This window comes from Melampsora larici-populina, assembly GCF_000204055.1.
Source record: "Melampsora larici-populina 98AG31 unplaced genomic scaffold MELLAscaffold_31, whole genome shotgun sequence".
NCBI lineage: Eukaryota > Fungi > Basidiomycota > Pucciniomycetes > Pucciniales > Melampsoraceae > Melampsora > Melampsora laricis-populina.
This window is the reverse complement of record NW_006768795.1, coordinates 568,275-591,037: the sequence shown is the minus strand read 5'-3', so window position 1 is coordinate 591,037 and position 22,763 is coordinate 568,275. Positions and strand designations below refer to the sequence as shown.

General features: G+C 40.5%; 4 protein-coding genes across 4 annotated transcripts; 2 read left to right on the top strand and 2 right to left on the bottom strand.

The window, feature by feature from the left end:
• Positions 1-7,951: 7,951 nt before the first annotated feature.
• On the bottom strand, positions 7,952-8,892 carry MELLADRAFT_89615 (family 5 carbohydrate esterase; the record flags this gene model as incomplete). Its single annotated transcript, XM_007412491.1, has 4 exons — positions 7,952-8,155; positions 8,245-8,364; positions 8,444-8,672; positions 8,804-8,892. The coding sequence occupies 4 exons, from the start codon at positions 8,890-8,892 to the stop codon at positions 7,952-7,954; spliced, it is 642 nt and encodes a 213-aa protein (XP_007412553.1).
• Positions 8,893-15,111: 6,219 nt separating this feature from the next.
• Positions 15,112-16,079, top strand: MELLADRAFT_65103 (uncharacterized protein; the record flags this gene model as incomplete). The annotated part of the gene is made up of 4 exons (XM_007412569.1): positions 15,112-15,479; positions 15,585-15,672; positions 15,754-15,850; positions 15,949-16,079. 4 exons carry the CDS (start codon positions 15,112-15,114, stop codon positions 16,077-16,079), a joined length of 684 nt encoding a protein of 227 aa, XP_007412631.1.
• A 373-nt stretch (positions 16,080-16,452) lies between these two features.
• MELLADRAFT_49265 (uncharacterized protein) lies at positions 16,453-18,078 on the bottom strand (the record flags this gene model as incomplete). Its single annotated transcript, XM_007412490.1, has 6 exons — positions 16,453-16,898; positions 16,967-17,047; positions 17,132-17,172; positions 17,260-17,349; positions 17,423-17,659; positions 17,751-18,078. 6 exons carry the CDS (start codon positions 17,914-17,916, stop codon positions 16,578-16,580), a joined length of 936 nt encoding a protein of 311 aa, XP_007412552.1.
• A 2,661-nt stretch (positions 18,079-20,739) lies between these two features.
• MELLADRAFT_89612 (uncharacterized protein) lies at positions 20,740-22,753 on the top strand (the record flags this gene model as incomplete). The annotated part of the gene is made up of 4 exons (XM_007412570.1): positions 20,740-20,940; positions 21,144-21,253; positions 21,410-22,582; positions 22,657-22,753. The coding sequence occupies 4 exons, from the start codon at positions 20,740-20,742 to the stop codon at positions 22,751-22,753; spliced, it is 1,581 nt and encodes a 526-aa protein (XP_007412632.1).
• Between the last annotated feature and the right edge of the window lie 10 nt (positions 22,754-22,763).

Genomic DNA, 22,763 nt, shown 5'->3' with positions numbered 1-22,763 from the left:
CGGGGTTGCTCCTGGGATTAAATCTACGCGAAAGTCATATGGGCGGTGCGGGGGTAATACATTGGAGTTGGCCTTTTCGAACATTCCTAAGTACTCGTGATAACACTCAGGGACTAATTCGGCAGCCGTCTTTTCAGGTTTGTCTTTCGAGGCTTCCACCGCTAGACAAGTTGAAACGTTCCATGATGTTGTTGCAGCATTGATCATTGATTTGGTCGGTTGAGAGTTGACTGTGTCTCAAAAGGTTCGTCGGGTTCCTGCAGTTCCATATCTTACACACGGAGAAAAATGCTTGCCAACGTTTCCAAAACGAGAGGATCTAGGAACAGTGTTGGACTCACTCTGCAGGGGCATTTGTGAGTTGCTTATAGACTCTATCCCCTTCTCGATGTTCCTAGCTTCCCTCTCAGGCCTCAAAACGTGGTCCGTCGAGGTTTTTTTTGGTTCATCGAGTGAGTGTGCTGCTGTCGTTTCATCTGGGCTAAAATTCAAGAGAGTATCCTGGTCGCTAACCCTTTCGTTCTCCTCTATGATTGTGTTAAAAGCGAACTCACATTGCGGGGGTATATGTGAGCTATTACTAGACTCTACCCCCTCGTCACTAAACCTAGCGTTCCCCTCAGGCCTCAGTATGTGGTCCTTCAAGGATGTTGTCGGCACGGACGAAACTGTGTTCACAGCTGCAAGTTCGGTCATTTCTTCTGTCTTCAACTTAGCTCGCTCCCAGTCAATGAATTTGTGGTTGCGTCGTATCCAAGGCATTCCTAGAATGACATCATACTTGTCTCTTAGGTCCGTGACAATGAAAGTTGTCTCTTCTTTCTTGTTGTTCACACAATAGTCACCAGTGTGGGTTACCACTGATTCGTGACCACTGAAGCCAGTTACACATCTCTTTTGAGGAAGTTCAGATGTTTCAAAGGATGTTTGAGTTAAATACTTCTTGCTCACTGCTTCATGAGTGGCACCGCTGTCAACTAAGGCACGGGCAATTTTGGTCGTGGCAGTTTTAGGATCATAAAGGTATATCATGTCAATAATTCTGGTATCATGCATTTCCAAACTATCAATAACATTTCCTTCTAATCCTAAATCTTCTAAGCTCGAGGGTGGCACAACCCTCAATCTCGAGCTTCGCCATTTTTTGATTGTTCTGATCTACTTTCAACACCCTTTCCTTTGTCACTTTTGCCTAATTGAACATCTATCTCATCTAAGCGTGCCTTCAGTTGAGTCTCCAATTCATCAATTTGTGAGTTACTGCCACCTGAGTATCCTCCTCTACCCCTATAACTATTTGAATACCTATTACTAAAACCACTTGAATTTGAATGACCATTTGAATTTGAATAACCACTTCTTCCTCTCTTCCTCATCGGACACTCTCTAATATAATGACCAGTTTTACCACATGAATAACAAGCTCTATTACTTCCTCTCTTGCAATATTCTTCCTCAGATATGTTGAGTTTATACGCAGAACAATCCATTGCGTCCGGGTCTGTTACCGTAGTCGAAGTTGCCTGTTCAGTGTGATTTGACAATGAAAAGTCTTGATGTCACTTATTTATGTTGTTGTCAATCTTGATTGCAATTTTTGCAGCATCTTCTACTTTATCAAACTCATCTCTGACCATGTGTACCGTTATTTCACGCTTAAGACCTTGTTTGAATTGAGATATTCAAACAGATTCGGGCCATTTCACGATCAAAGACAATTTGGAGAACCGGATCCAATAATCAGTGACAGTCTTGGTTTGTTTTAAAGCACGAATGTTGTCTTCAGCTTTTGGAATGCGCTCGGAGTCAAAAAATGTTGCCTTGAAAGAATCTACAAATAACTTCCACGTGACCAACTGGGCAGTTGTAGTATCTAAAAGTTGATCCGTAAACATCTGACCCCAAGTGTTTGCCTTGCCAGTGGTGTAAGACAATGCAAACGCGACACGTGCCTGGTCATTGCAAAATGACTGATGATTCATTTGTATGTACAGGCCTAATTGATTCATAAAGATCTCGGCTTTTGGTCCTTTAGACCCATCAAATTTGTCTGGCGTCGCAATTTTGGGAGGTTTAGGTTTTGCAGGTGCAGGCTGGGGAATTGTGAAACTGGGTGGCGGTTGGTTCGCACTAGTCGAAGATTGCTCGTGATCCATGGCAACTTGTTGAGATTGTCTCATTTGCAACACTTCCATTTCAGCTTTTTGACAAAGGTTTGTCTCCTCGGCTAGCTTTGCACTCAGTTCCTCTAACTTCTTCATCACTTCTTCTAGATTGATACTAGACATCGTTTCGACCTCGGGTGCGTCTACAAATGTGTCTTCCACTTCACTCGGGGTAGAGCTGCGGGGTATCGTGTAGTCTGGCGTTTTGAAACAAGATGTCGGGTGATGACCTGCAGATGATTTCGAAGAATTTGGTAGATTGAATTGAATAATTACTTGATTGGTTTTAACTCGGCAGATCCTTCTGAATGGGATTATGTGATCACTCTAAATACTTTCAACTTTAAACTTTGAATTGATTTCTAAACTTCCTGAGATTTGTAATCTTCTTAACTTTAATTCGCTTAAACTTTTGCTTTCCAATTATAACTTTAATTTTCTTTTGAACTTTCTTCTTCTTTAAATAATCCTTCCGCTCCTTCCCGTTTGACTAAGTTAGAGACGTTGCAATATGTTAGGACTTGATGGGCTAGTTGAGATGAGAAGGGAAAGGTGATGCTGTTGTAATAACTAGATTGCAACGTAAGGAAAAAGCTCCATGCATGCATGCGCCAGATAATAGATAAAAGGTACAACGTGCTCTATAAGCATATGCTACTAAATAGACCATAACAGGGACTTAGTTAAGTTTGCCAAAACTCAAGCAAATTGGCAGGGAATTTGTTATAAGATAATTACTGAAAACTGGATCCAAGGTTTTCCTTCAATCTTCAGTTTGATAGATTGAAGAGTGAGATGAAGATCACTACTCTGGTTGTTCTTGAAGTCACCAACTTGTGGGTTATTCTTAAGGTCATCAGCCTGAAAGTACTTGTATGCAGGTCACTAGCCTTGGGTTGTTGGAAGGTCACCAACCTAGAATTGTTTCTACTTAGGGGAAGTAGAGGATACAGAGAGAAGTGAAGAAGGTATTACTTACTTTTAGTCAGGAAGCTGATTCAAGTGCAAGAAGTTTATCACCAGTCTTACTTTATAAGACTCTTGATATTTACTTCAGTAGAACTTTAATGGTTCTTTGGAAGCAGTGTGTAATAAAATGCTTGGGGGGAAATCCTTGAAGGCTGAGAGAGGAGGGGTTTATATACTCTCCTCTCTAAACCTAACTGTAGTGATATTTGTTACTATCACTACATTGGTTCAGGGTTAATTGTTACTAAATCATAATGTTATGATTATTACTAGCAATGCTTGATTACATATACATGTTATGTATAAAATGTAACACCACGGGAATTATTATGTCCGAGACCCGATTGAGCGAAGTTGTGGTGTGCGAGTCCGCAATAAGTCTCAATTTTTGGATTGAAACCTATTAAAGGCAAGGGGGGGACCTTGGATTTTAATAGGTTTCAATCCAAATTTGAGACTTATTGTGAACTCTGTCACCACATTAAGTTTCACATATGATTGAACCTAATAGATGCCCGTGGTGTAATATAAGCATTTTAACTCTTGACACTGAGTTATCAGGTGTAAATGGTGTTTTATTACATATTACATGTAGTTTTAAGTGTACATGTATATGTAATAAGTGTTTTGGTACATTGTATTACATGTTACATACAGTTCAAGCTCATTATGTAACATGTAATTAGGTACATGCATATGTACTCAGGGCTGACAGCTGGGCTACAGCCCTAATTCAGATGGGCAGACAGCTGAGCAGACCTGTATGTACATGATAGGCAAATATCAACTAAGCCTGCTGCACATATGTAGTGTGTGTGTTATGGCTCATGAGGTGAGCAGTGATGGATCCTTTTATTAAAAGCTACACTCTCAAATTCAATCAATCTCCCCTTCTCACTTGGGGAAATTGAATTATGTGTACAGTGATATTGGGGTCTTTTTCCTGTAATACCACCAAATTTCTGATGTCATCATATGACATCATAAATCTGTACACACCTGCTCATGTATTCACAGATCAAGAATATATAGTCTATTAACCTTTATCACGTCAATTGACTGAGTTATTGAGGTTTTAAAAAAAACGGATAAAACATACTATCTTTGCACTGTACACAACACCACAATTGCTCCACAATGCTATGGATTTTGGGCTCTCTCCGTTGTGTTGCAGAGATTGTGCTATAAACCTCTCCGCAGTGCCATCACTATTTTTTTTGTCTCATGTTGGGTTATGTATCCAAGTGCAGCGGTGTCAAGACACCACTACCACAAAACATTCATCTGTCAACTCCTGTACCGGATTCTGAGGTTCACATTGAAGAATACCGTGCGCCAGTAGGGATATTGAATTTATTATCTGTCCAAACACGACCCAATATTGGGTTTGCAGTTAGCTATATAGCCAGGTTCAATTCTCACCACAACAACACTCATCGGGTGGCAGTCAAACATCTTTTATGGTACCTCAAATTGACAATGAATTATGGTCTAATCATAGGAGTCAATTGAGGGGTTTGCTGATGCATATTATGCAGTGGATGTGAATACTAGGTGCTCTACAACTGTGTTTGTATATTATGTGAAGGGGTCTTTGGTTTCTTGGAAAAGTAGAAGGCAACGGTCTGTGACACTTTCAACAACCAAAGCTGAGTATCTTGCAATTGGTGGTTGTGCTAAACATGGTTTATGGCTATGTAGATTTTTGGAGCACTTATCATACACTGATCCAATTACAGTTCCTATTCATTCACCAATTCCAAATAATAATCAAGGCACAGTGTTGTTGTGTAACAAAGTTTTGGTCAACAACAAGTCTAAACACATTGATATTTGACATCACTTCATTAGGGAGCGTTTACTTGAAGGAATAATTTATGTTTTGTGTCGACCAAGGAGATGCCGGCAGACATACTTACCAAACCTGTTGGGCCACTGAATCTATTATCATGCTCTGAAAGACTAGGTCTTTTGTTAAAAAACTCTTGTGAGCAGGTGGGCTGTTGGATTAATAATCACTCATATGAGTTTCCTGAATCAACTCAATCAAGTTTTCTATCTATTCGTGAATATTTCACCATTTTTTAAGTATTGTTTTACAAAACTAACCTCACCACAAAGTGTATTGGTTTGTCAATTCTCTTATTTATAACTTGTGTATTGCTGAAAGCTTGTTCTTCATCATTCAAGCTTCCATTCACCAAACACAAAACCTCATCCCTCATATATCCCTACTGCTTGTCCACATTAGATATTTAGACTGAGTTCTTCTGTTTTTTGGCTTCTGATCAGGTATGATTGTGTTCTATTTAGTTTTGTTTCTTATGCTTTCATTCATAATAATCATTCAAGCTTTCATTTACCAAACACAAAACCTCATCACTCATATATCCATAGTGCTTGTCTGTGTTAGATATTTAGACTGAGTTCTTCTGTTTTGTTCTGTTTGATTCTGATCAGGACTCTGAGAGTCCTTTACAAGGTCCAATTGATATCCATGATTGCATCAATTTTTTGTCCTCAGTGGTTTGAAACAGTATTTGGGAGTGTTGAAAGTGCAATTTAAGCACACTAATGGCCTGCTCAATTGGATTGAGATCTGGCGAGTAAGGCGGGAGGTACAGGACCTGTATTCCTCTTTTGGCAGTGAGGTCAGCAATACGACCCTCATGCTAGATTCTTGCATTGTCCATAACTACAACTGAGTTTGCTTGGGATTATGGGTTCATGACCGGAAACTAACCAAAGTAAACAGTCAATATAAGTGATGAAGGATAGATCAAAAGACAGATATATAAAATTAAGACTCACCAATCAATGTTTGAGGAAACCCTCAAAAAAATCTCAAAGGTTCCTTCCCGGAAGGTGAGATTCAAAACCCCACCTCCAAAAATAGCTGATGGGTGTGAGAAAAATTTACAGTCAAAACCGTGCAATCACATAATTTGGGTGGAAGCCTTTTGCTATGCACTTTTTACGGGTTATGCATTTCTGTTGTCAAATTTGGCAATAAAAGGCATCAATATTAAGAATTCTTTCTATGTATTATCACAGGTTATGCAGCTGTGCGGGTATGCAATTGCGTGGGTTTGACTGTACCTCCACATCTTCAAGGAATTCATGTTGTGTGTTTGCCTTGTCTTGTGTGGCCAAACTGCCTGCTAAGGTATCTCTCCTGGATTACACACTTGTCTAGGGTTGGGTTCATAAAAAGGTCAGATGTGAACAATTATGGAATGGAAAATGAAATAAACAACGGGGAAAAAAGGAAAGTGACTGACCTAGAAAGCAGCACATTGGGGGTCAATGCGCCAACAGTATGTAGAGACTTACATTGCTTTGTTGCACTCTGACTTGGGTGTACCATTGGCGCTTTCTTGAGGGTCGGATTCAGTCAATCCTTTACATGACACAAGATAGTCTGAAATGATATCCAGGTTCCGGTTCAGCAATAGAGTTCATGGCAATACTCCTCCAGGTATAGAGCTGGATTGCCTTTGAGCAGCTTCTACATGAAGTCAAAGTCTGCTTCAGTCAAGTTGGTGTCTATTCCAAGGTGCTGGTATTTGTCCGGGTTCTGAATGGCTGATTGGGTTATTTGATACAATACATGCCATTGAGATGCTGTTCAGCTGACTGGAGATCTCAAAAGCCGCCACACTTAATCAATTGTTTTACCTTCACAAAGGTACTGGACAGCCAGTACCTTAATCCCAGCATCATATTTACAGGGTCGCAGGTGTGGCTGTCTCATGTCTAGACGCAGGGGTACCAGAAAATTCTGATCAGCTTTGATTGGTGACTATGGAGGAGGGGAGAATGGACAAACCAAGGGGTGATGGAAGGGTGCGTGCAATGTGCGGTCGCTGGATGAAAAATTTTCCACATTGCAATGTGATATCAATATCTGGATGGGAGAGGTCAGGTTTGGGGTTTGACCTAATCCACAGCCTGCAGTGCTGCACATCGGCTCATGTATACTGGGTAAAGGTAAAATTCATGCAAATATGACGTGAATTTCTTGAATACCTGTATCAGAATTTTATCACAGAAAATTTCTCCCAATTGTCTGGTACTCCCAATAGAGCAGTCCCTGAAGCTGTTGGTAAATCACAAATGTTGCTAGTTGCTGTACTACTACCGGCGTGTACAGGTCACATACATATGTAAAGGCAACATGTAGACTTTTTTCCATTTGGGTTCTAATACATAGCTATATTACCAAATGAAACTTGTTCTCAAGACCTCATTAAAAGATGATCATCAAAGTCACTCATTCAATATCATTCAATATCAACCAAAGAATGACGATGAGGATGATGAAAGGTAACAATGTGGATTTGCTTGGGATAGATCATTATGATAATTATTTGATAAGAAACAAAGAAGGTTTAGCACATTGTAAAGACAAACTGAGGTATTCAAACATTTGATTTCAACTACAGCGGAGAAGCACTACCAGAGTACTTGTAATTAATTGTAATGATAATAATATGATAAGCTGATCGATTTGTAGACTGATCTAAAGCAGATGGATTGAGAGTGAATTTTGACAACAACACAAATATAAAAGGCAATGAATGACAGGGAGAACTTGTGATAAAACTTGGAAAATATTGCTTCGAACGCAAGGGTCATGTAACTGAATCGCACGGAATCAACTCTTGATGTAAATTCTTTCCAGAAGACTCTTACTTAATTCCTGAGCGGTGGTCTGTGTATTGATGGGATTCTTAAAAAGATGAGATTTAGAAGGAGAAAGACGCGACATCAGGAAAAGGTCTCATTATTCAGTCAAGCAAAATACTCCACACACCTTAATTGCGCGCACTCTGGAGCTTAGCGACCGTGAAATCCGTAGCTTCTTTCTCGCTGCTTGACCCTGGGTACGCCAAGTGAGGCCTGATGGAACCAGAAGTTTGACAGATCGAGTCACCTGTTAAGCAACAATCAAAAGTGATTGAGGAAAACTGCGTTGGCATTTTAATACCAGTGGCAGAAGCAATGCCCGATCCAGTTTTCTGTTGATCAAAGTAAAGTTGTCAGAAGAAAAGGCCCATAGAATGGAAAAAAGTATGGAAAGCGTTTGGAAATAGTGCGAAGTACTCACGGCTGAACATGAATTTTGAGGCGCGCCAGATGTGAAATAAGGATTTCCGTATAAAACCATTGCAACGACCAAATCAGAAGGAATTGCTAGATTTCTCATTGTCTGCGTCACTACCATGGCCTATTACCGAAAATTGGGGAAAGGGTGGATCAATTTAAAAGTAATAAGAACATATCGTAGAAAGATTCAGTCAACCTACACCTTCGGAATATCCAATCAAAACGTAAATTTGGTCAGGACATTGGCTTTGTTGTTGTTTCAAGTATCGATTTGCATCAGTAGCTCCTTGCACTGGTCCTCTGGCGTAATCTGTGGTCGCCGGATACACGACCTCATAGTTCTCACCACCAGGTACAGCACTCAACACTCCGTTGATCAAACCACGATAGCCGGTGGGCCGGGTTTGACTCTCACCCGTACCTCTTGCACTACAAATTAAACGTGCAGTCGAAACCATAGTGATTGTATAACAAAAGGGTCAGCTATCCGATAAAGAGACCAAGAAACTAGAAAAAATAGTAGCAAAAAGACAACGGAGAGTAGAAAATTCAAGCCTTACCTAACGATCTTGTAAGTGGTACATCCAGACTCACTTCCACCCCCCATTAAGGGTGTGGCAATCATAACTTCCAAGAAGCTAAAGCACATAACAAGATTAATTAAAATGTTGATAGGGTTCATCTTATCTTGCGTAAAAAAGGATGACTTCGCTCGAATATATAAATAAAATAATTAAAAGTACGGAAATGAGCTTAAGAAACGTTACGGCTATTAGTATAACGACGAGTGATTTGAAACTTTTATTGAAAAGAAGAACGTCTAGCACTTCCTTCACTGCAAGTTTTCAAGATTATAAGTTAGGGATTATAAATATATTGATTATGTCGAAGGAGGATATTGAGAGGTGATGCAAAGTACGAAAAGGTTTGAGGTAGAACGCAAATAGTCAAAGACTATTGGGCTTTTTATGGAATTGACATTAACAAGTTAATAGATTGAATCCATGCCGCAGCTTCTCATCTTGCCATTGTCTCGGTGTCCGAGTGTTTGGCTATACAAATTGAAAAATGAAAGAGTACACCAAGTCTGCGATGGTACTCCGCAGTCCATTCTGAATGGCAGGGCGGTTGATATAGAGGCTAAGCACACCATGGCCTAGGACCGAACTCGGCACGAAAAATTCAGACCGAGGAATCTTGGCAAACTCTCTCGCTGGACCCTACCATTTCGCTCTAGCGGAATCCTCATAGTGATATGTTTAAGGATCGCGCTATTCCGACCCCCCCCAGTTTGCTAGTCAGACCCCCCCTCCGACCCTAGGCCCGCTTAGGTAGCCTTAAGCAGCTTACCTAACAGCCTCGACAGTGTGCCCGATGCATTCTACATAACCTCATCATCCTCAAGATGATGGCTTTAGATGTAGAACATGATGAACTGACCTGAGAGGATTTTGAGGGCTCTGAAATTTGATGACAGTCATTGTTTTCTCAAAGATGCGAGTAATCAAATGTAACAATTATAACTTCTAAAAACATGATTTGGTGTAAAAGAGCATCAAAATCGAACACGATCGAGCTACTGTTGTAAATTTTGGGTGAACGAAGATAATAAATTTGAGTGAACAAAGGTAACAAAGATAGTGTATGTAGTTGTAGTGAGGATAGTGATCGAGTGATCTTGAGTAACAAACAAACAACTAATCTATTGTGATCGGTTTGAAGGATGGACATCGAGCTAATTTGAAGTGAATCACCCTCTGTAAGTGCAAGTACGGGCATTATGGCCTGTTTCTTTACATTTGCCACACTTTGGACCTGGAGCCCCCAACTCGGCTGCAACGTGTTCATGACGCGATTTGAGTCGCTTGGTCGTTCTCAAAGGTCGTCCACGAGTTTGTATTGGTTCGGGCTCGTGGATTGTGTCGGAAGGATTCTGGAGAATCAGCTCCAGTCGGTCCTCAAAGAGACGCTTTTGATGTGGTGGTAATTGGGTGTATTGAGCTTGGATGTGTTGTAAAACTGTAGGGAGTCCAACTCGCTGGATTGAAACCACTGGATGCTTTTGTTGAAGATGCCAGTGAGTATCAAAGTGGTCAATTGTAAGCCTGCTTCGAGAATCAATCAGGTGCTTCAAAAAATGAGAGCACGGAAGTCCATGAGAGCTTGAGAATACATATGTACATGGAGTTTTGTAGTTCGGGAGGATTGCTTTCCGGTATTCTTCGTAGACCTGGTTATTTTGAAAGTCAATTATTGGATCAGACCCAGAGGTGGTGGAGTGTTGACTTACTTTACCCAGCGCATAATGCGATATCTTTCGATTGACATTGGTCCAGAACGCTGCTCCGAGACGAGTCAGCGAGTGAGACTTCTGATTCTCGATCTTTTGAGACACTTTGTGTCGTTGAAGCTTGCACGCAAGGACGAGCCTATCGTATACAGTAGCTAGATCACCCGTTGAAACCGATATTGAGATTTTGATGTTTGCATGTGCCCCTTCAGCGCGAGACGTGACTGTATGACCAAAATGTCTGACATCTTTGGTCCAGGCAAGTACAAACATTTCTTTGTATGGGATCCAGGTTTTCATCAGATAGTTAAAAGCTTCGTTGGTGATCTTTGATTGGAGGATTTGTAGTTGGTCTTCAAAGCTTTCGGGAGACATCGAATTACATACGAGTCGCCACTCGGAAAGGAAAGCGTCCCAATCCTTGTCCGACATGCCCTTCTTAATGTTTGAAAGGATATTTTTCTCGATGTGCCACATGCAAAGGAGGTTCTTGGCATTTGGAAACACGTTCTTTATCGCTCGCATGACTGCTAGCTCACGATCCGTGACCACAGCACCTAGCTTGGTCAATTGTGATCCAAAGCATATCTTCAAGTGCTCCAAAGCCCAATTATAGTGCTCTTCAGTTTCTTGTTGCATAAAGCAAAAGGCCAAGGAGAGCGAGTTATGTGTTGGAGAGACTCCCACAATATGCAAGAGTGGCATATGGTACCTTATATAAACAAAAAGACAAAAACCCATCAGCTAGAGTTCATCTTTGGGTATGAGGGAGGTGAGAACTTACTTGTTTGTCTTGTAGGTTGAATCCATCAAGAGAATATCACAAGTGGCGAGCTCCTGTGCATTTAATACACAAACTTCTGGAGCAATGAACAGACAGGTCAAAGACCCTGATGAATTTCTTTGGTAAGCATGATATACACCCTCAGTTTGAAGTTTGTCGAGTAGAGCTTCAAGGGATGTCCGGTGCTGAAGGATCTGGTTACGAAATTTTTGCTTGAGGTTGTAGATATCGTGTGGTGTTGCTATGATAGTTGGGTCGGAAGCTTTCAGCGTGCTCAAGATAACTGAGGGACTGGCACCTCCTTTACACATGTCAATGACCGTTTGTTGCTGTTCATCCGTGAGGCGTCGTGCTCCTGGTATGTCGGCTAGTGTCTTTGAAGGTGGGTGATTGTGTGTATTATTGATTATCTTCACACTCCAATCAAGAGTTGTTGAGTTCCTCAAAATTTGACATGACCAATGGCAATTGATCAAGTGGCTAGACGTTTGTCAAATCTGATCTTCATTCGGCTGATAAAGACCTCCGTGTGTGCAGAACAAAACCACCTTGCGTACTTCATTTTTCTTGTTTTTTTTTGAACGTTTTCTTTTGAGGAAGTAACCAGAAGCAGTGGCACACTCTTGCAGTGCATCTTCAGCCTCTTCCAGGCTTGGGTAGACTGAGAGGAGGGCGTCCAGATTCATCGGTTTGGAAGGAGGATCATCTAAATCAGACAAGGTTGACTCTTGGTGGGTTGGCTGTGAGGTAGCACCTGTTAAGGAAGGGTCAATGGCCATGGTGGTGGAAATGTTTATGTTGATATTGGTGCACATTGATTTGCATCAGGAGGCAAAAGACAACTTCTCAACTCTCGGGCACACTGTCGAGGCTGTTAGGTAAGCTGCTTAAGGCTACCTAAGCGGGCCTAGGGTCAGAGGGGGGGTCTGACTAGCAAACTGGGGGGGGTCGGAATAGCGCAATCCTATGTTTAATTGGACGACAAAATGTATGTCCTCCACAAGAGCAGCCTGTCACCCTGTGGGGCCCTAGCTTAACACAAGCCCCCCCAAACCTCCGGAGCCTGCGGAGGGGGGGCTTGCGCCTTATACACGAGTTCTCGCGTGATACCCTTTGTAGTTTGGCTGGGACTAACTTCATCCTTCCATATCACTGTTTTACACAATTCAAGTGTTTGAAGTAACATGATGAAATTGTAGATCTTTGTCTTCCTGATCTTTTGTTCTATTCAGATTCTTCTTAATCGCTTCGGAGCTCAAAATTGTAAAGGAGCTCTTGTTTGAGAGTTTCAAATTTCAATTTCTGAGCTTGCTGCGACTACAGGTGATCATACATATACTTGATTCTTTTGAGTGTCTAAAAGGTTTTGGACAAGAGAATAGTTTCAACCGTCAGCGCAGTTGTTTGATCAAGCAAGATTAATGTTACAGTCTTCAGTTCTCCACTGAAGACTACAAATACAAATAAACACATCTGGATTTTGGAAAGGAAGAAGTACAAGATGCAGCGGAACAACTTGGCTGATTCAGAAATGTTTGTTGTCTAGTGGTGAGTTGAGTAGCTTAGATGGAGTCGAAAACGGCCAAAAAAACACAAATTTCAAAAAGGGTACCAGGCAAGGAGACGTGTATAAGTCGTAAGTCCCTCCTCCGCAAGCTCCAGGGGACGCGCGCGGTTTGAGGAGGTACTTAGTTAAGTTAGTGTGGGGCCTGTTCCAGGTAGATAATCCATGGATATACCAAAGTTTTAAGAGCATCTGCACTCGTTTGCGGTTGTTAATTTGGTCACGTGCGGTAACAAACACAACATTAAGTAAAAAGTTACTTAACTCAACCAAATTTCGCACTCGTTTGCATTAGCAGCGCTGTAACTTTTATAACTTTACAGATAGTGCATGTACTCCGCACCGGTCGTGCAGTAAGAGCATCCACTATGGGTGCGTTAACGATGTGATTTAGCGTTAGAATAACGCTAAAATCCAGACAGGTCTACTATGGACCTGTTTTAGACATGCGGTCCGTACGACTGCGTCAAATCTTGCACTCCCCTTGTTCAAATCTACGCAAGCCTACGACTTGATTTATCGTAGACTTTTGGTGCATCAAATCGGTCAACAGCCATCAAATGATCTATCTGTATCCATCCCACTCTGCACTCACCACCTTCAATCAAAATCTTCCCTTGTCCCTCAAAATCACAGCTTGTTGATGGTAGCTGTTTACTCTGAATTTGCTAAAAAAAACGCATTTTGTTTTAAAAAAAAAGTGATTCCGTGCGATTGATTTCACCAAGATCGAGCAAGATGTGAGAAAGCTCGATGCTCATTGTCAACACCTGAAGCCATCATTTTGGTTCTTTCTGGCTACCAAGGTAGTCATCATCATAGAAGTGAGCTGGGTGAGGCGTGGTAAGATACTTCAATTCGAGTCTCGACTTTGCCATAGCGTGTATAGTGTTCTAAGAACAGATTATCGTAGTTAAATCCTACGTTACATCATCCCATAGTGGATTTCATGCGGTTAACAACTTAGCTACAACACGCATGATTAAATTTTGCGATCAGGACCGCAAAATTTACGATAAAACACCCTCAACATAGTGGATGCTCTAAGGTAAAGTTTTAATTTTTTGAGTACACATCACCTGCTTTCATGGCCAGTTTTCATGTGATAGAGGCACTGTTCTCTTCTTTGCACTAAGATACTAATACTCCATCTACACATGAAGACCCGATATCATCCTGTTCATCTACTCGATCGATAGATCTTAATTTAAAATTACAAATTTAACATGAGTTTGTTCAGATCTTAATACATGAATTCCAATTAAAAAACAAAGGCTTTACTACATCGAGAAAGCTTTTAATGAGTCTGAATACACATAATGATCTTGTAAAAGATTTAAAGATTTAAAACTAGGAAATAAAAATCCAAACTTCAATTTTTAATTTGTATCACTTGATCCTAAAAGTCCTCCAATGATTGGTCTTTTAATGTTGATTTTCTTAAATATTGACCTCTACATAGCTATATGAATCTAGACATCTTTCATTTTCATCTGAATGGTTTGGAGTCGAGTTCAAGATGGTTGATTGACTTATTTCAATTGAAGACATCGATCGGTGTCGAACGTTCTCGAGTTGATTCATGCAACTGTAAGGCTTGGAATTCATCGTGTGTGAGTGGTGAAAAGGAGATATTGGTTGTTGACTTTGGTGTTGGAGGTCTGGTTGAGTTTTGTTTTTGGAGTCGAGTTGCCGGGAACAAGTCGTGATGTGTGATACCGCATGCGTTAGCCAATTGGTAAATTTACCGATTCGCTAACGCAAAATGACCGAAAATTAACTACCGCGGGGCTAATTTTTCACCGGTGTGGAAAAGACCCCGCGTTTGCGGTAAATTTAACCTTACCGCACCCGACTTACCGCACGAGTGCGGATGCTCTAATGAAGCCATACCGAAAGTCTTACATACAACTTGCCTGGAGTGCCTCGTGGATCCACTGGAGGAGGGATCATGAAGTTAATGATGTAGTCTGAATCATTTCCTGTCTTTTGTCTTTCTCAGTCGCATTTTCATTTTGCTCACCGAGCATTTGAAACAAGACCCCGGGAGGGCACTGGCCTATATTGACCCGGATCCACGAGCTGCTTGTAAATCTACCAAGTACCGACCTCTACGGGCCACCTCCATATGTAAATGTGACAAACAATTCCTTTTGATCCGAACAACAATCCATGAAACTTCTTCTCAAGACCTCATTCAGCATCGTCGATCATCAAAAAACCAACCAAAATGTCAAATAAAAGACCATCACCACTAGACCAACCTTCGCCAGCATTTTCACCACCATTCTCACCAAGTACACCATTAGCATCATCAGCTTATTCACCAAAAGCTTCTAATTCTAACATCGGTCGTCGCAGAAGTAAAACCAATAAAAGAAGAAAGAGTAGTCAAATTAAAGATGATCAACCAAACCAACCATCAAACCTTAATCTTAACCAGAACCAGAATCAACAACAGCAACAACAACAACAACAACAACAGGATGATGAAGATGAAGAAGGTGAAGGTGATGATGATGATTTACTTGGGAAAGATCATGATGATGATTATACGATAAGAAAACGAGAAGATTTAGCTCATAAAGACAAACTAAGGTACGTTTCTTTCTTTTTTGGAAAACTTCTAAAACCTCGATGATTTGATTTCTTCATTTGTATCAAACTTAATGACCATTTGATCTCGGATTAATCTTTCTTTAGAGTCTTACTTGATCATTTCGATCCACAACAAATGGATAGATACACAGAGTATAGAAACTCAGGATTAGCAAAAGGAAGCGTTAGAAAAGTAAATCTTCAATCTTCCATCTCCCTCCCACATAATCGTTTCCAAACCAAAAAAGCTAATCTTCTATTCTCTCCAAATTAGTTGGCAAATAGTGTTTTACAACAATCAGTTTCAGAAAGAATCACAATAGTAGTAAGAGGTTTCGCAAAAGTATTTGTAGGAGAAATGGTAGAAAAAGGTATCAAAAAACACATCCCTCGCAATTCATATAATTCATACAAAGTTGAGAATAAGATTCTAATTTGGTTTCTTTGCCCTTTTGTTTGATCATAATAGCTTTGGAAGTCCAAAAAAGACGTGGCGGATCAGGTCCGATCACTCCATTTGATTTAAGAGAAGCTTATCGTGCTCATTTATCCGAAAGAGATCGTGGTGGTAGTGATAGAAGAAAAATGTTTTGTCGTTGAACCAAACATCAGACAATCCCATTCATTAAAACCCGTCTCGATTTCAACCGATTATTGTTTTTATATCTCTTTCATTGGCCTTTAACTTTTTGATCAGGTCTTGTAAACATTTAAAAAATGTATGATATTTGTTTCGAAATGATCTAGTGTTGTTAAAATATTTCAGATCCTTTGATCACCCTTAGTTTCGAGTCACATCAAAATTGCCTGGAACTATTTGTAAAATTATTTGGCCTCTTGTTCCTTGTAATTTGAGGAATGTCTTATGTCTATTGCAAACTCGTCAATAAACCAAATCCTATATGGAACGTCTCAAGTCGTAAATTTTCAACTCAACGCTCAAAATCGGTCTACGTACACAAGGCTTACAGATCTCATTTCAAGTATCAAGGTACTACATTGTAAGTCAGTAATTTGATAAATATGATGATCTTCATACATCTTTAGCAATACTTTTATAAAATATGTCCATCAGTTTACCGATACAATCTTCTTCTTTTAACTAGCAACTTCAACTCCACCAGTAACATGAAATACAGCAGCAGTACAATAAGAACTTTCAGCAGAAGCCAAAAAGACATACATTGGACCTAATTCAGAAGGTTGACCTGGTCTACCAAGTGGTGCAGCATCTACTCCAATCGCTTTTACTGTCTCTGGATCTTGTCCACCAGTAGCAGCTTGCAGTGCAGTATAAATTATACCAGGTGCCACTGCATTCACTCGAATTCCTCTAGGTGCAAGTTGAAGACCAAGTGATTTGGTGAAAGTCGCAATAGCTGCTTTTGTAGCTGAATAATCTACTAATGTTGGGTTACCCTATGAAGTAAGAAGACGGTTAAGAACTTTATGCTTTGATGTATGGTTGGAAGAGGGTATCAGCTTACGTTGTATGCTGCTACACTAGTCGAGTTGATAATACTGCTACCTCGTCGCATGTGAGGTAAGGCCGCTTTAGTGATCGCAAACTGTTCCGTTGATTGAAGCTTTTAGATCATCCGGACACATCGTTTGATTTCAAAATGTGTCGGCCGAGATCAAGAAAAACTTACCATCGCAAAAATATTTAAACGAAAGGTACGCTCGACTTGATCTTTATAGCCAAAAAATGAACACACAAGATATAATAATTGTGTTAGAGATTATTATCAAACAGAAGAGGGATTATCGTTTTACTTACCCAAGTCGATATCGTCTAATTTCTCACAAAGATCTTGACGGCCAGAATTATTGATAAGAACATCGATTCTACCAAACTTTTTAACATGTTCTAAAGAAGATCATAAACCCCCAAAAGTCAAAATCAAATAAGCCTTTCGATAACTCCAAAGTGAAAAGTTTACCTTCCACTGCAGTAAAACAATTCTCTCGTTTCATAAGATCAAGTGGTAATAAAAGACATGAATCTTTCTTTCCCGATTCTTTTTCGATTTGAGTTTTAACTTCTTGAGCATCAGATTCTTCTTGAGGTAAATAAACTATTGAGACCTCTGCTCCTTCACGAGCCATTAAAATTGCCGCAGATCTACCAATACCTGAATCAGCACCTGTGATCAAAACTGTTTTATTCAAAAGTTTACCTATAGTACAAAAACCAAACCAAGTAAAATTCAGATTTCGATATTCTTCCGTGGTTATCGAGAAGATATTATAAGGAAAAGAGAATCATACCAGATCCTTTGTATTCATGTAAACTAGGTTCACCAGTATGAGTATCAAAATGTTCAAGTTGGGTATAATTTGGTGGTGGTTCAAGTTTTGAATCAAGACCAGTACCAGATTGTTTTTGAGCTTTAATAGCTTCAGTTGGAAATGCTGTCTTCTTTTCAGAAGCCATGATGATGTTATTGTGATAAAGAAGATACTATCAAGGATGTGATGACGATCAAGGATGTCAGGATGAAAATAATGGTAAAGAGGAAAACGATAGGTAAAGATGAAAGCAATTGGTCAAGAGGGAAACAATTGGTAAAGAGGAAAACATGGTAAAAAGGAAAATATGTGATATGTGATGGTAAAGAGAAATATGCTATGGAGGTTGGCTTATTATCATGAGGAATGGTGATGACGTAGAGTTAGTGAAATGACGTCATTTGAACATTTGGCGAGATTTCAACAACAGCTCGTTACCAAAATGTAATCAGACGAGATAGGCCAGGATACTATTACGCCAGGTATATCTTCAACATATACATCGCTTTCTTGAAGCAATCGTTCGATTTATCTCTTTAACCTCAAGGTCAGCTTCATGACCTGCCAATCTGAATTCCATGGGATTATTACAAATATGTCCCACCTTGTCATCGACAAAAGTACTTCGGTGATTCATGACTCATTTGCTGTGACCTGATTAGTGTGTACAGGATTTTATTGAGCATCTGTTTACTTTCTCCCCGTCCTTTACCATCACCACGAACAAGTTGGGCATTCTTTCGCTCACATCTCTTTCTTGTGGTCTTTTTGCATCAAAACGTTCCTGACGAGAATGTTCCTCTCAGACCGTGGCAGGTATCGCAGTAGGTTTACGTCGTGCTCCACCAAGCATCATCTGATATAAACAGGATGATATTTTCTCCCAATCTTGAAGTTTGCTCTTTATGCACCTGGGGAGATACTTCCGAACTTACATTGCAACGCGTTGCAGACCTATCTTCTCATCGATAAGTTGACTACCCTCATTTTTTCATTGGTTCTTTCCCTGACGGTAATGTCGGAAATGCAAAAGACTTCCAGATAACTCCATGTCGTACGCGTAGACAACCTCGGACACGTGTTTAGATACGATCAGATTCCGAAAAAGTCGACCCTTCCCGCCATTGTACGTAATACGTGCCAACTCACTTCTTGGACTACCAGAGCTTGACCTTCAAGTCCAAACCCAGAGTCTTACGTATCTCAAGAATCCGCGAATGAAGGAAAAAAGTTCACCGATCAAGGATTGAGTACGCTAGTGTCTTGGAATGACTCTTCGAAAAGTTTGTCTCCATCAAATCCTATTCATCACAAGTCACGATTAAAACCATCTGACTAGATTTTTTTCCTTTGAGCCAAATCATTGATCAATTGACCTACAGAATCACTCGATCTGCCCCGCCCTTTGATGGAATGCAGCCACTGGAGGACGTTAACACATGTTTGGACGCGATTGCCGGCAACGGAGTTGGACCCTTTATTGATGTATCTGACACGGCTGCTTATATTACGCCCAAAGCCGTGGAGCTGGTGGAACATCGCGCCTAGGGTGTTGAAAAGCTTAATAAAAGATATCCAGGCTGAGCTTGTTCACATTATGAGTGGTAGATGTCCTCATGATCACTGGATGATCCGATCATTTACAAAAGAATCAAATACCCGCCACTTTTCGATATAATCTCAAATTCACCAGGCCCCTCTACGTGCATCTTTTGAACACTTCCTTGGGACAGTTCCAGGAGTGAGCAGAATCTACACAAGTCACAATACAATTTCACCATCAGATCATTCATCGGGATCAAGGAATCAATTGACTTTATCGGCTGTTTGAGATTTTTTAGTACTCTAGGTAAAACAATGGTATCAAAATTCCTCCGATTGTTGAAGTACCATCGTCGATCAGCCAGCTAAGAGTACGAGTTCAAGTCTTTTCTGTGACTTTGTGGAGCTGAAAAGAGCTTGCAACAAGAGAAGTGAAAGTTAGAGGGAGTCAGTTGAGGTTAAACTTTAGATTTGGATCAAACCTTCGAAAGACTTCTTTTACCTTCAAGTGTAGATCTGATCTCTGTCGTACTATGTACCGTACATGAAAGCGTTCGTCGAATCACCTTGAGTCATTCGTTCAAGAAAGGAACTGTAGCTCTATCAGTCTGTCAGATAAAGTGAGGGAGGCATCCTTCTGATGAGATGAAGTCTGGTGAGCAAACTTTCAGTTCGTTGTCTGAGCTCACCCACATTTACAATAACTGATCAACTTTTGCACTATCCTTGTGCTATCTAATAAAGGCAGACGGCATCCACTCATCTCATCCTATCACATCACAGTAAAATCATCATCGTCAGTTTGATCGATCGATCATCCAACAGCTTCTCCGATAACCTCACACCTGATTCTTTTTTTCAAATTACCTTGCCTCTTACATAACTACCTACATCCCGCACTCCATTATTAGCATTACCCCAATTTCAATTCCCTTTCTTTCGACTTGGTACTTTTTTTATCACCGTTTCCAAATCCTACCAATCACTGTTGCCTTTCAACTGCAAACAATCAGACCGTATACCGTTAAAAATCCGGTACAACCTTCCTCTCCGCTCATCCGCCTTTTACTGACTTACTCTACAATTCGGATTGCCTTGGATTTTACAAGGTGGAGAACGCTTTAACCAATCATCGATGACGCAAACCTTTATTAATCATCAAAGAGACCCTAAATAATTTATATAATCTTTAATAAAGGTTGAATTTTTGCATATCTCAGAATTCAATCCAACAAACGTAAAAATGTTCAAAGTTCAAACAAAGGAATTTGATCTCAATAGGAATAATTACTCAAATTTACTTTTACCTTTATCTTCTTTATCATCTGCAACAACTTCACTAACAGCGACTACCACCAATCTGACGCCGACAGCCCTCATCTCTTCTACCTCTTCTTCCACCACCAATAATAATAACAATCATCTAATGCACATCTCATTGGCAAACTCATCTTCCACACTTTCATCCCCAGCTCAATCTAACCCTCAAAGCCTTCATACACTTCAATCTTTAAATCAATCCACTGATCTCATGCCCACAGTCAATAATAATACGACTAGTGGAAAATTACCCAGACCACCCCAACGCCCACCCGCTTGTCGAGCATGTAAGCGCCGAAAATCAAAGGTTGTTGATCCTTTCGCTCTCATCTATCTCTCTTCTTCCCCTTTTTAATATCAGTAGTGTCAGATCTTTTCTTTTGAAACAACTTTCAAGCTTGCTTCTGACTTAACTCTTTGATTCTATTCACAACCTTCAATGTACATACCATCATGATGTCCACACGCTGTCTCGATCACCCAAACAATCATGAACATCATCTTTCACAGTGTGATTTTGAGTTACCGTGTAGTACATGCATGCTCCATAACACAACCGATATGTGCGCTTATGATAAATTGGCGATTCCAAGAGAACGTAAACCGGCCGGCAATCGATCGTTAGTGTTTCCTGCATTCTTTTTTCCTCTTTTATTTGACAAAAGGTTTTGCGAGTAGAATGCTCATCAGATATTTTCATCGCATCCTATTTTTATCTTCGAATAACATGCATACATATACAAATGATCAATGGCACGTATGTTTGAATCTTAAAGCAGACAAGCTGGTACGGTCGGAGTATCTAACAGAAACAGCGAATTGAAATTACTTCGGGGGCGTTTTTCAGAAGCTCAAAAGCTGATCGCTGATCAACAGGCGATCATTGAAGCTCAAGAACAGCGACTCCGATCAAAGTCAATCTCTGGACGGAATCTAGACCTTCCTAGACTCAACATTGAAGGTAGTGGCCAAAACCAATCCAATCAAACTCAAACTTCCGATTCATCGAAAACTTCAGATTCACCCACTCCAGATACATTGGCCGATGGATTGACTCAACTAGTCATTGATAAAGCTACCAAGTCACATTCCAAAGCATCGACATCCCCGCCCTCACCTCCGCCTCTACCTTTGCCTATCACTACCCACACATCTAACGAAAATGGTGATTGTCGCGATTTTGAGAATCGAAAGGCTGCACAAGATTTAAGCGAACTGGAAGAAGATGTACTTCATCTTTTTGCATCTCATTCCAATTTAAGCTTGGCGCGTCAGATGGAAATCACGGCTTGTATGGTAGAATCCGGTTGGCTGGGTCCTCTGAGTAGCTTAAGTGGATGTATCACTCCCACCAACATATCACGCCAGCCTGGCGATGTCTCATTTGTCCGTGGTAATCATCTTATACCACGTTCAGTCAATTCAGAAAACAACACGGGCTCTGCCACTCGCCCTTCTCCAAAGGTTCATCGTCCACCTACGAGTATATTACCTACTGCTGAAGAGATTGCCGTCAAAACCCCGGAAGATCTTCTTGGTCTCTTTCCACGAAGTCTCGACTACGCATTAACACTTCTCGAGAGTTATCTTGGTTTTGTGAATTTGGTCCATCATCTTGTAGATGGAGAACAAGCTAGATTTGAACTCAAATTATTTTACGATCTATACATGTACAATTCGGTACAATCTTCAAATTCTAAGCGTACTAGCAACGAAAAAGAATCACCAATGCCTGTTTCTGAATTGATGGAGATGGGTTGGTTGAGTGGGACATTAGCTATCTTTTACTTGGGTTCGAACTCGGATGACAGGTTTAAGTCAAATGAACATCAAGCACTTCGTAAGGCTTGGCTTGATGGAGCCTTACAGGGCTTAGCAATCCGATTTAGAAATTCAGAAAGGTCTGTGGATTTGACGGCCTTGAGGTGTGCTTGCTTGGTTGTTTGGATGTAAGTTCATTTCGTCTTGAAGGTTTTTACGTTGCTTTCAAAACGTTGATAAACAAACCCTTTTGTCATGATAGATATGTACTCTACGGAAAGGATGAAGAGATTCATCCAGCTATACACTTGAACTCAGATGCGCTTTATCGTGCATGCGATGAATTACAATTAGTTTAGTTTTTATTCC